Raw genomic sequence first — 13,506 nt, forward strand, 5'->3', positions numbered from 1 at the left:
CTGAATAGATATTAAGCGATGGGAAACCGAGGAAGGAGTCAAAACCCTAGCTCCCCTGAGCAGCTGTGTCCTGGCCAGTGCGTGCAGAAATGATAAGAGAGAGGTGTGAGCTGCGGGGACGCAGGTGCGTGGCCTGAAATGGAGCAGACGTGAGTTTCTCATAATGTATTTGTCGTTCACAGAGGCCGGCTTTGTGCAGTAAATTGGTCCGGCTAAGCTAGGCTCTACCACGGTGCCAACTTCAAAACTCTCTGCGGTTTAAAACAATAAAGGCTCGTTTGCTGCTTACCTGCGTGCTCAGTACAGGTGGGCCGGGGGCTCTGCTTGTCCTCCTTCAGGACCAAGCCCCCCAGCCTCCCCCCTCTAGGCCTTTGCTGCCCCTGTAACAGGGGTCAGGAGGTGCCACATCACTGCCACTCACCCCTCATTGGCCAAAGCAGGGAGCAGGGATAGTGCCCTCCTGTTAGGTGATCATCGGCCAGAGCAGGAAGCAGGGATAGTGCCCTCCTGTTAGGTGATCATCGGCCAGAGCAGGAAGCAGGGATAGTGCCCTCCTGTTAGGTGACCACCGACGTAATGAGGGTGTCGTGCTGTTTCCAACCCTCCAGACGGTGTGCCAGCCGGTGCTCAGAAGGGCAGCACCCGAATGCCCCGTGCGAACCTCCCTGGACCTGGAGCTGGACCTGCAGGCCTCGCTGACCCGGCAGAGCCGCCTGAACGACGAGCTGCAGGCCCTGCGGGGCCTGAGGCAGAAGCTCGAGGACCTGAAAGCCCAGGGCGAGACGGACCTTCCGCCGGGTGTGCTGGAGGACGAGAGGTTCCAGAAGCTTCTGCGACAGGCCGAGAAGCAGGTACAGAGCCCGGTGCTGCCGTGAGCTCCGGGGCGCTTACGTGGAGCTCACGTTGCCTAAAGCCCGCCGGGTAGAAGGTACTCAGCCTGCACCTCAGTCTTGCTCGAGTCTTCAAGTCCTTTTTCTAGAACTTAGAACACATTTGTTCCCACTGTGTTTCATCCTGCCTGGTGGCAGCCCTTGCATCCAATGATAGTGAAGAAAGAGCCCACAAAGCAAGGTGCGTTTGTACCATTTTGAGAATAATCTGATTCCCCTGAGTACAGATTTTTTTCATCTTTATTTTTGCCAACTCTGTATGTCTAGATAGATTATTGGAGTTATGTGCCTTTTTTTCTCATCCCTGAAGTTTGTGCTCACCCGCTCTGTGAAAGAGAAACTGTTTCCAATTGTGCGCCTCTCATTCCGGCCACAGAAGTTGGTGAGAGCCATTGGCTTCTCTCCTGCGTGCTCGTAAGCCCCACGTCCACTCCTTATACACATGCGGACACACTGGCGCACACGCACACACACACATGCTGCCCTTTCGCATCCACCTTCCTCCCGCCCGCAGTTGGGGATTTGTGAGATTTGCAGCACCGTGGCCATAAAATGCCTAACAATGAGCAAACAGCCTTCCAATTGCCATAAAAAATACGGCTCCCGGGGAAACTGAACGGAGTCCAGCCGCAGAGCCCAGATCTGCCTGCCTTGTTAGGAAAGCTGTCAGGCCTCTGCGTCACTCTGCATAACCTTCCTCCTTTGTGGCTGAAAGTCTGTTTTGTAGCTCAGAATAAAAACTGAATCAGTTAGTGTCCTCGTGTATAGTACAACCCCCTTAGGAAGCAGAGCGAGCAGCTCAGGACTGTAATTAGGACGGGTTGTGTTCCTTACTCTGTCAGGCTTCTTAACGTGACGGTAAGTAAATCACTGGACCTTCCTGCAGGTCAGGCCCCCATCACGTAAACTGAAGGTTAATCACACCCTCCTGGAATCTGGGCCATAAAAACCGGCTTCCGGTCCTCCTGAACCAGGCAGCTCATCGTGACCTGTCGGGTGAGAAGGGGAGAGGCGCGCTGAGGAAGGGCTGGTATTTTTCCAAAGGAGCCTCAGGTTGCTTACAAAGCAGAAATTCCTTTTTCTTCCTCTGTTTCCCTGTCAAAATGCCAGTTCTGTGACGCTAGGCTTCTTAGAAGCTTAAAATAATACAGATGTTAACATTTGTAAAAGTTAGCATCTGCTAAGAAAATTATATGTCAGAAATATTAATACAGCTCGTTCCACAGAAGAACTCAGTGATTCCAGTGAAGTGCTCGGCACGGAGCCTCGACTGCCTGCAGAGCTGGTGACTGTCGATTATTAACACCTGATGAAAATGTTATGATATGTTTTAGCACCCAGACTTTTGGAGGAAGATACAGACCCGGGTACAGATATAAATACATAAACACAGAGACAAAGGGAGTCTGCAGTGAAGTGTATTCTTACTCAGCAGGGAGAGGAGGCTCTTCGTGTGTTGCAGGGTGGTCGGTCTTATTTTGCACAGAACAAAGCCAAGTTTCAGAGGGACTCGGCAGCCACCACATAAATGCTGGTCGTTGGAAACAGCAGCAGCCGCAGGCTACTTCGAGGGACCATCTTAACAGTGTGTAATAGGCCTCACGCTCCCATTCGTACGGAAGGGAACAAAATACCGAACAGGATCCCGGGGGCCTGTTGTTTTCTCCCCTAAGTATATCCGGCATGTACCTTCCTTCGCTGGTTTTTCCTGATCTCTCCGTTTGTTCAAGTCAGTAAGGAGATGGCCATTTTAAGATTGGTTTCTTCATCTTATAAGTTCCCCAAAATTAGAATAGCAGCAACATTTCAGGAGAATTACTAGTTTCCTAGCTGGATGTACCACATCATGGTAGAAGTCATTTCTCTGTGTCTACTAAGTCAGTAGTTCCCAGCCTGGCGCCTAGGGAAAAATCATCCGTTCGCTGAAGGTAAGACTTCACAGAGTAACTAAAACATCACATCTGTCCCCTTTGAACTTGAATTACACAAATTCAGAGGCTCCGAGTGACAGCTCACCTATCTCATCAATTCCAAAATAGTCAAGAAAGAACTGCTACTTAAATGTAGGCCACTTTTCTAAACAAAATCGTTCAAAACAAGGAGAGGAAAGGGGAGCAGTAAAAAATATCTGGAAAAGGGAGCCTTTGTGGTGAAAAAAATCAGAAGTTACTGCAGTAGAGTATTATTAGCAAAGTACTAACTAGGTTATGCCCCCACTGTAGTCTGTTTAGCTTTCCGTAAAGCGGTGTGAGTGTAACTGAATCTTCATCGGTACTTGGCTGAATAAATAGTTTTCGTAAAATGTCATCTTTCCTAAAAGTGCCACAAGCATTTTTGCTTTCAAATTTAAACTGAGTTTAGTGCACTTTGTGTGTTGAGAATATTTTAAAATTTAGAAAGTTTTTTTTAGTTAAAAAATTAACATGTTGTAACAAAGCCAAATAATGCAGAAGTATATAAAGCAAAAAGTATTGATAGACGTGCCCCCGAGTCCCACTCCCCAGGGATGACCTCTGTTGACTGTTATATGTCCTTCCAGCTCTTTTTTACGCCATGTGTATGTGTCAGTGTTGGGAAGAGTTACAGAAAACTAGGGTCTGAAGACATACTGTTCCGCACTTATTTTTTTCCCCACTTAATTCTAGTCATGTAAGATGAACAGCTTTCCATATTTGTATATGTTGCTGAAATTGACTGTTTTAAGGCATTTGTAATACACATTATGAATATATCATATCATATTTATTTAATCATAAATACATCATAACTATTTCATTATTCTACTAATGGTAGTTTCCCAAATTTCAGTCATAGACTGTGGAAGTGAACACTCCTATACATTTCGGGACACCTTTCTTGTCTCAGTAGCGTTTCCAAAGCATGAATAGAGTTCTAGCAGTAGAATTGCTGTTTGTATCCGTTCGGCTGTGAACCAGTCAGACTGGTTCTTGTCTTTGTCTTGTCTCTTAAGCCGGAAGACCTTGCTCTTTACTCTGAAGTTTATAGCTGCCTGTGTTAACAACACAGGCACAGCAGTCGGCTTTTTCAAGTGCAGAAGGGTCCCAGTGATGGGACCACCAGCTTGCTGCAGGCTACAGGCACCACCGTCAGCAAAGCCACTTTTCCTTCCATCCCTTTGTGCCGACTACTTAGTTCTGATCCCGAGCTGATCTCTCTTGTAAGACTTGAAGCTGCAAACACCGGTATTCTAAATTTCCTCACCCATTTCCTTCAGAGGTCCAGCTGCCCCACCATGACCAGTGGCCTCCACTGAGCAGGAAATTCTGTTACGGTAGCGCCCCACTTGGGAGGTCATGGGGAGAAGGTGCCCAAATGAGTGGAGTCTCCCCAACCCCTGACTCAAATTAATAGTGTCCCCTCCCGATACACACGCCCGCCCCTCCCTGCCCAGGGCTAAGCGCAACTCACAACACGTCCTCCTGGGAGTAGAAGCCTCTGTGGAAACTTACAGGCTGGGATGTGTTCTGTCCCCTCCCTGGAATGTTTACAGTCTGGTAGTTTTGAGAAAAAGCTCTTTGAGCTGCACAAGCGTCTGTGTACACTTTTTTGGTATGTCAATTCTACTTCAGTAAACAGCTTTTAAAAGGTCTAAGATGGAAAAAAAAAAAGGGGTTTAAAAAGATGAATAAGAGGTTGAAAGTGTATTCTCCAAAATGTTAACAGTAGATATTTCTTGGACATGGTGCTGTAAGTAGTTTTTAATTTCTCTTTTGGTGGGTGGAGAGGGGGGCAGTTACCAGGTGTTCCAGATGTAACAAGATGATCCCACATTGCCTATGTGGTAAGATTTTTAAAATGCATTAACACACACTTGCCCCGACCCAGTAGCTAGCTGCTCGCTGTGGGCATGAGGTGGACGCATGGGTGTCGTCCTGCTGGGCTGGCCTCCTGACCTGAGCCCGGCGTCTTTCAAGCCTTAGAGCACACCTTTGGGAATCTCTAATTAATGTTGTGGGGGGCTCTGTGTTTTCATTTCCTTACCAGGCCGAACAGTCCAAAGAAGAGCAGAAGCAAGACCTGAACGCAGAGAAGCTGATGAGGCAGGTGTCCAAGGACGTGTGCCGGCTTCGGGAGCAGAGCCGGAAGGTGCCCCGGCAGGTGCAGTCCTTCAGGTGAGCGCCCGTGGGACGTGCGGGGCTGTCCCCGAATCACGCAGGCCTGCACCGCAGGGTGGCTGGCAGGTGACACGTGTTAGGATGTGGGACACCACGCCCTCTGCTTCCGGCTTGATGTGTGTGTTTCCCTGAGCTCACAGACCCTGCCGGCCACAGTCCTGACTCCGTTTGAGCCCGGCTCCCCGGGGACCTGGGGTGTCCCCAGCTCTTAGAAGCAGTTAGACATCTCATTGAGAAATCTTAACGCAGAAAACAAAAAGGTACAGAAAAGTCACCTGTCTTCGGGGGTTTTGCTGTTCCCTCCCTGGACTGTTCCTCAGGCCCCGTGAGCCATGCACAGGGCTGGGCCTGGGCACCCAGAGAAGGGCAAGCACCCCTGGCCTTACGGAGGCTCCGGTCTGTGTGAGGGGGGCGGGCAGTGCCATGCGGAAGGAGCCCCCTGAAGGCCAGGCGGGGTCCCGTGAGGGCAGACGCTGGGCCTGCGGGAGCGCACGGGAGTCTAAGAGGCCGTACAGGGTAGAAGAATGGGTACGCGTGTGTCAGGCACGAGGGGTGGTGGTTTTGGAAAGGGCATCGGGGCAGGGACAGAGGCACAGAGCCTTAAAGGTCAGAGCCAGTGGGTGAGCCTGTCGACCGCACAAGGCCCCGTGCACTGTGTCGAAGCTTCCAGCGCTGGCTCTGAGTGGTGGGGGACCAGCAGGGGTCTCTAAGCGCAGGAGTGAGTGAGGGCGTTAGAGATGTTGTGGAGAGCGGCCGGGCAGACCCTGAAAAGGGGAGGCCAGGCAGGCGACAGGAGGGTGACAGGAGGTGGGCGGACGGAGGGGCACTAGGGGGCAGGGAGAGTTCTGCTTTTGGACATACCAGCCTACCAGTTCCCGTAGGCCAGCTTGGGAAGCCATGGTCAGTAGATAAGTAGAAATAAGAATCTGAAGCCAGGATTGAGGATCAGATGGGAGATAAAAATGTGAGTCTTCGTCTCACATGTGGTGGTTCCACAACAAACGTTGGTCTGACATCCCGGAAAGTGTGAGAAGGTGACCAGGACAGGAGACTGTCGAGACTAAGAAGGAATGGCCAGCGAGCTAGAAGGAGAACTGGGGAGCGTGGTCCTGGAGCTGAGCAGGGAGGGTGACAGGTGCTGTCAAAGGCAACAGCAAAGAGGATTGAGACACTCCCCAGGCTGGGGGCCACTGGTGACCATCCCGTGACAGTTTCAGTCAAGTGAGAGGGGGGCAACGGTGTGGTTTTATTGGTCTGTGGTGTGTGTGTGTGTGTGTGTGTGTGTGTGTGCTGTGGAGGAGTCTGTAGGAGGCTCTTGGTCTGAAGAGGTAGAAGCCCAAGGAGCACGTCTGACGATATGGGGTGGAGAGGGCTCGTTAGGAAGGGATGGGTTTGGTGCCAGAGGACGCAGTGGGAGTTCCTGCTGTCCTGAGTGAGTCGGGTGCGGGGGAAGGAGACGGGTCATGGCAGGCTCAGACTCTCTTTAACGTGATGGCTTATAGTAAAGAGTCAGCTTTTTCCTGTCTCCATTCAGCTCCAGGGTCACTCTTGTAACTTTCAGAGGATACTGCTCCTTGGATTTCTAGAACTGCAGGGTGGTGTGGGGAATCCTCTCGTGCCTTTGGTGCAAGAAACACTGTCCAGAGGAGAAGTCATCCAACCTCCGCTGCTGCTAAAACCCGAAATAAATGTTTATAAACACTCGCTTAGCACCCAAAGCCAGGCCTATCACCAGACAGGTGATGGAGGAGAGGGAGACGGACCGGGACACGGCAGCGGCTCTGGAAGCGCGCCAAGGCCTGGGACACTCTCCCTGAGCTGCTCTCTCAAAGCCCAGGGCTCCCTGCTCTTCCGATTTGCTGAGGGAAGGTAGAAACCAGGAATTTTATGTGAAACATCTCAAGCGTAGACACTGACAGCTAGTTTGTGTGTTTAAAAAGCACCGCGTGAGCCAAAGTAATTCGCTTGCGGGAAGTGATGAAGCAAAGACCCCAGTTTCGGGTTCTGCCTTCAGTGATATCCTGACTACTTTCACTCGCCCCTTTAATTCTTAATTTTATCTCATAGAATTGAGCAAACGGAAAGGACGCTGTAGCACAAAAATAACTCTCCTTCCACCTTGCCCAGGGTTTTCATGCTTCCCTCCTTCTCTCTCCTTTCCTTAGAGGTAGAGCTTTTCCGCCTCAGTTCCTGCATCATAACCCCACGCTCCTGCACCGTCTCACCCCCAGTTTCTCGAAGGAGGGCCAGTGCTTTATTCCTCCTTAGGGCTTCCCGTGTGGCCCCACGTGGGGAAGCCCCTCAGCAGCCTGTGTTGAGGGGAGAGTGTTCGATGTGAAGGCTTCTTAGAGGCTGGACGTACTGGTCCTGCCCTTGGCGGCTCTGCAACCCTAAAACCTTACTTTCTTGACACTCTGCTAAGCTCTGAAAACCCTCCCGCCCCTTCTTTCTCAGCCTCTCCCTCTCAGGTTGTTTCCACTTATCCCCGCGTCGGGCTGCGGCAGATCTGCCTTTAAGACGGCCAGGCTCCTTCTCTTGCCTCATCTGAGCCCCGGTATCCATCACTCATTATTGTGCCCTTACCTTAGCATGGTACTGAGTTTAAAGAATTCTCCCCGGATCGTGTACTTTCCTGCGAGGACTCTGGCCCCTAGAATCCTCTACTCCCTGGTCTAGAAATGCTCAGACCTAGACTGACACGCTCCCTCCACACCCCCACCCCAGTGGTTTAAAACCTGTCTGAGGTTGGAAATGCCTGTGTCGACCGGTGGTTACCGTGGGTCAGAGCTGCCGTTCTCCTTTATGTCCTTCCGTAAAAAGGCGAAGACAGTCTTGATTTTAAATGGAGCTCTAGCTAAGGACAAGATCTCCCATCCAGGCCTGTGGAGACAGCGCTGACGTTCTTGGGACTATTTTTAACGGGCATAGAGCATTTTCAACATCCTATTGAAGTCGGTGTATTCCTCACCCCGGCTGTAGGGAGAAGATTGCCTACTTCACCAGAGCAAAGATAAGCATCCCGTCCCTGCCGGCTGATGACGTCTGATTACATCGCTGACGAGATCGTGTTTTCACCTCTTCATTTCTTAGGGAGGGCAAAAGACTGAACGTTTTCTTGTTTGGGGTTTTGGTTTTTGTTTTGGGGGGTTTTTTGTAATATAACTGTCAATTCTTAAAGAGCTTTTATTTCACATCAGATTTTCAACATGTTAATTTGTAAAGTACCTTGAATGTAATTCTTACGTGTTTAAAAAAGAAAAAAAAAATCAGATAACCAAAACAGGATCATCTGGTAGCAGATGTACAGTATACGTGTGTTGCCAATGGGCTTTATTTGGTAAAAATGGAATAGAGGCGAGACCCAGCACGCATCCTATTGGACCGGCTGTGGAGAAATAACTCAGCTGAGCAGCATGTGGTTTTCGCTTTTCCTTTGTTTTCCCATGGGTGACTATGAAGCCGGCGGTGGTGCCGGGTGATACTTGGTGCCAGAGGGCAGCTCGTTCGGCGTGAGGTTGAACTTGAGCGTGAGCTTCAGTGCAGAGTCCCGGGTCCACCTGAAACAGGTGCTGCGTTCATTTCCGTCACCTCTGTCGGAACACTTTGTTTCCTTAAAACAACTGCCTTTTTTTGTCCTTTTCTATTTGTCTAAAGAAAACAAAAACAAAATGCTGAGTGCAGGAAGGCAAGAATGCAAAGGAGCAGTGCTCCAGCCACACTACAGACCCCATGATTTAGGACTTTAAGGGTAGGGAGATGAAAGCAGAAAGCCAGTCCGCCTCAAATACACTAAAATCAGCACGTCAGTGAGCAGCTGCTGCTTCTCACTCAGGCTGATTGTGCGTCAGTGTTCAGACGTGAGTGTCTGGCTTGCACCAGTCATGCTTCGTCCTAGGTGTGAGGATGGTACCAGGTGGGTGAAGGTAGGGGCCAGGGTGCTGAGGACACACAGTGCTGGTACTGTGGAGGGAAACACATTAGCATCACTTGCTGAAACCAGGAACAGAGGAAAGGGTACCTCGATGGAATCAAGATTGCCAAAAAAATTTTAAATACATCAGTAAACAGATCTCTGACATTTACTAGAAATTACTTTGCAGCTGTCATTTTTAGGGCATCCTATCTGTAACTTGTGGTGAGGAGTTGGGAGGCAAAGAGAAGAGAGTGCCTGGGGAGATTATTAGTTTGAAGTAAAAGCTGCGTCATTTGTAAAATATAAATAAATATATATTCCAGACAAACAAGATGGAAACTGACTAAAGTTTCCTCCAGTGGAGAATTTTAGCTCACCCAACCCAAGCACTTCTTAAAAGAAACAAATCCCCAGGTCAGCTCTGCCAGCATAAAAGGCTTTTAAAAGAAATAGTTTTATGCAAATTAAATCATGCATGTTACTTGGTCTGTAATACTGGAAGAGGCAGTGTTTGGTGAGCCATCTTATGTAACAAGTGAAATCATTTTTTTTTTTTTAGAGATGAAACATCATCTTAAAGGAATGGGCCCCTTAAAAAAAAGAAACACAAGTTCTATTCCTAAGCTAGAATCCTCGTTGGTAAGAATATTTATTTGAAAGTAATTACACATGTTTTGGAAGGTTCATTTTATCAGAATCAAAATTCAGATCAAGCCATTTCTGAGCCTAGAACTGTAATGACTTTTTCCTAAGTGTCCCACCATTTATATACAAAAGTCTTTGAAGGAATAACTGGACGTGACACTACTTTGAACAAAAACCAGCCTCGTGAATTGACTGAGCACAGTCCTTGCAGGCGGCCCAGTTCATCCTGTTAGGTGACCAAGGAGAACTGGAGGAAGAGCACCGTTCATCCTTGTCGAGGTCAAATGTGAAAAACAGAAGTTTATTTAATGTAGAGTTAAATGAAGGTCAGCTGTTTTCAGCTTCTTAGTTTGACCATGAAAATGTTTATAGGATTATGTGTGGTTGTACCGTACGATTTTATTTTCTTCATTTATTTATTTACGGTCTTATTTATGTTCTGTTTAATATATAGTTCGGTTCTGGCCATCTTAAATGTTTGACACAGAAGAGGCTATATTGGAATATTTACAGCTTTATAAATTCCATCAGATTAGCTGTTAACTTTTTGTACGACAAAGAGTTTCAGACAAGCATATAAGAATAAAATCTGTCTCAGGCTGGTAGTTAGCAGTTGTGACCAAGATGCTTTTGGTTTTATCTTACAGCATTTGCTCATTTCTAACATGAGAGACAAACTTAATATAATCCTTTTTCACTCTTTAAAAATCAGCAATAGTGTTATGTATTTATAGGCAGCTTTTAACAATCCTGTCATATTTGTACTAACCCAAATGATTCACAGTGACAAAACATTTTAATAACTTGCTCACAAAACCATATGGACAACATGAATTTTAATATTATGAGTACTATTTTTTAAAGGTAGAATTTATTCTTCACAGGGTAAAAAGAATGTAATATTTAGTTCTCAAGTTTGAATTATCAGTATGTTATTACAATTTTGTATATCAGAATCTAAGTGTTACAGGTACAAAAAGAATATTGCTAGCCAATGAACAAAGTTTAGCTGGATCTCTGTAGCATGCAAATCAAATAAATTTAAAATCTTTTTTTTGCTATTACTTTATATTGTATTAAATATCAAAAGCTCAGGACTGAACTAAATATTTAATCAGGTTAAATTCTGAATATGTTTCTGTTTTAATTTGTCTTGTTTGTAAAAGTATGCAAATACATCACATAGATTAACTCTGGTTTCTGCACTTTTCATGTGTTTGTGGGTGGAAAAAAATTCAGTGTTTTCTTTTTAAAACAAAGATACATATTACCTAATACTTTATTTCAGTGTCATTTATTGTTCAGTGAATTTCCCTGACTGGCACAAACACAAAAGTTTACTTGAACTATATACCAAACAAATATAAAATCTTTCATGAAGAATTCCCCAAGTTTGGTGGCTTCCCTGGTGGTGCAGTGGTTAAGAATCCACCTGCCAATGCAGGGCACACGGGTTCGAGCCCTGGTCCAGGAAGATCCCACGTGCCACGGAGCAACTGAGCCTGTGCACCACAACTACTGAGCCTGCGCTCTAGAGCCCGTGACCCACAACTGCTGAGGCCCCGTGCCACAACTACTGAAGCCCAAGCGCCTAGAGCCCGTGCTCTGCAACAAGAGAAGCCACCGCAATGAGAAGCCCGCACACCGCAACGAAGAGTAGCCCCCACTCGCCGCAACTAGAGAAAGCCCGCGCACAGCAACGAAGACCCAATGCAGCCAAAAACCAACAAAATAAAATAATAAAATAAATAAATTAAAAAACTCCCCAAGCCAGCAGCTTGCTGTGAATAGTTCTTGGTTGGCCCATATATATTGCTGATTTTTTTGTTAAAGGGGGTGGGGGCATCTGCCCACGCCCCCCAGTCCCAACCCACAGTCGCCTTGTGGCTGCAGCATCTACCGCAGAGCACAGGACACAAGCAAAAGGACGTTGGTGCGGTAGATTTTACATGAATCTTTAAAACACAAGACTGCCCTCCTCTGCTTCTGACACAGTAGAGAAGACGTGAATGAATGGAAGCGTCTCCATAGAGGCCCTGAGGTCTCCAATTTAAAAAGAGATGATGTGTCCCCAGTGTGCACCTCTCAAGCTTTCAGAGAGCCAGCGATTTTTTTTAATATAATCAGATGTCATACCTTTTAAAAAAAATAACAGCCAGACTTTAGTTTCAGTGTAATAGGTGATCTTAGACCCTTGAAAGAAGTCAGTGATCAGCAGTACCATTTCCAATTGCCAAATGATTCATCTTTATTAAATAACACCTTCAGAAGATGTGTAGGTACTAACACAATGTTTTATTCACCGGTTCTGTGCAATCACTGAATCTATTTTAAAATTGAGAAAACTCATCCCCAGTAATGAGTATGATTACTGTTAAGTCTTGATTGGTTTTGGTCTCAGAGTAGAAGATAAAAGTGGTTTACCATCTTAGAAAGAAATGCCAGTTTCAGAAGCGAAGGGAAAATGCATTTTAGAAAATCGAAAGCATGGTGAATGGGTTACTGTGTAACAGGAAATCCTACCAAATCATCTGAGGGCACCGCTGATCCCTTCTGGCTTAGTTTCAGGTGAGTGGTTTTCATCTCCAGGTGTAGACGGTGTGGCGGCGTTTCTGCCACTGCATAGTGGCCGGAAGCCAGGGCCCAGGCGGCCCAGTTTAGCAGACACCCTCCGAGCAGGAGAGAAAATCCAGCAAACCAGCCAATAAAGAGGGCCTCCCCAAACTCCCACCTGGGCACAGTCTCAGGGATGGTCTCATCCCAGAACTCCTGGACTGTCCTGTGGGCGACCCAAGAGACAGGAACAAGGGCTGTGACGCCTGCTGTCCAGAACAGAATTCCTCCCAGGATTAACAGCTGCTTCTTGACATCCTGCTGTCTCTCTCCAATTCTCAAGCAGTCCAGGCCAAACCCCGAGACCAGCAGGCCCAGGAATCCCAGGCCGTTTGAGAGGAACATTAAAATCCTGGAGATCCTGAGCTCAGCGGGCAAAGCCAGGATAGAATTGCATCCCCACTTCCTCTTGGGTGACGCAGGTCTGCCAGAGTCCCATGGTCAAGTTTTCCATTTCATTTAAGTCCAGGTTGAGATTTTTCCATGTGGCAGGTAGTTTGTAAGACAGGATAAAACCCATCCCAGCAAAGATAGTGAAATTCCCGCTAATTGTGCCACAGCTCTAAATACTAAAGCCATTATAAAATCCTGTGACCTTAGCCAGACCAACCCCTGCCTTTCAGTGGCTGTGAAAAGAAGTGTGACACTTGTGTTATCACTTGCAGAGCTCAGAACTATTTTTTCATTGTGTATATAGGAGGATTCTTGCCAGAGTTGCTATCGTTCAATTCTATGTTGAATAGTTTTCAGAAAAGGATAGGGAAATAATTCTGCAAACCAGTAATGACAAGGTGTGGCCAAGATCACGTTCACGTCCTATAGGATGCATTTTGTAGTAGGCAGTTTGTCCCCGAAATAACATTAAGTAGTAATAATCCTCTCATTGTTAAAGTATAAATGGCTTTCATGTTGTTCCCAACCTTTCTGTCAAGTCAAAGAATTAAGAAGTCTCCGTGCAAGATGTTTAATTGACAGTTTGGTTCAACTCCTGCTACTTTATACCTTACTAGTTGCACCTGTCAGATTTTCATCTGTTAAGAGGTCTCATTTCAATATGCATACTGTGGTTATAACTGAGTGTTATCATTTTTAAAAACAGGTTCAAGAAAAGTATTTCTTAACCAAATAAATCAATCTCAGAAATCTCTTCTGTAGACCTTAAATCAGGCTTTTCTTTTCTTTTTTTAATCTCTTAGGCTACATATACCCAATAACATATGAAACGACTCTGAACTAAATATCGAGTCTGTTTACTTCCACGCCTTCCTGACAGCTTCACACACAGGGACATCAATGCTTGCTATATTTT

General features: G+C 46.7%; 2 protein-coding genes across 3 annotated transcripts in view; one reads left to right on the forward strand and one right to left on the reverse strand.

Annotated features, from left to right (window-relative positions):
* WWC2 (WW and C2 domain containing 2) overlaps positions 1-10,780 on the forward strand; it is a 166,409-nt gene extending 155,629 nt beyond the window's left edge. For both annotated transcript variants that reach the window (XM_027122583.1, XM_027122584.1), the window contains 3 exons: positions 609-851; positions 4,896-5,023; positions 8,006-10,780. In XM_027122583.1, coding sequence (XP_026978384.1) covers positions 609-851; positions 4,896-5,023; positions 8,006-8,072 — 438 coding nt within the window. In that variant the 3' untranslated portion in view covers positions 8,073-10,780. The remainder of the gene's footprint in view (positions 1-608; positions 852-4,895; positions 5,024-8,005) is intronic.
* A 503-nt stretch (positions 10,781-11,283) lies between these two features.
* LOC113628967 (claudin-22-like) lies at positions 11,284-13,374 on the reverse strand. The gene is given in 3 exon segments (XM_027123023.1): positions 11,284-12,588; positions 12,590-12,683; positions 12,686-13,374. Coding segments are annotated over 3 exon segments (690 nt in total). The 5' UTR covers positions 12,777-13,374; the 3' UTR covers positions 11,284-12,083.
* Positions 13,375-13,506: the final 132 nt, after the last annotated feature.

The sequence above is a fragment of the Aethalodelphis obliquidens genome, unplaced genomic scaffold (assembly GCF_003676395.1).
Source record: "Aethalodelphis obliquidens isolate GAN/ISIS:26980383/991018 unplaced genomic scaffold, ASM367639v1 scaffold25, whole genome shotgun sequence".
In the NCBI taxonomy this organism is placed as follows: domain Eukaryota; kingdom Metazoa; phylum Chordata; class Mammalia; order Artiodactyla; family Delphinidae; genus Aethalodelphis; species Aethalodelphis obliquidens.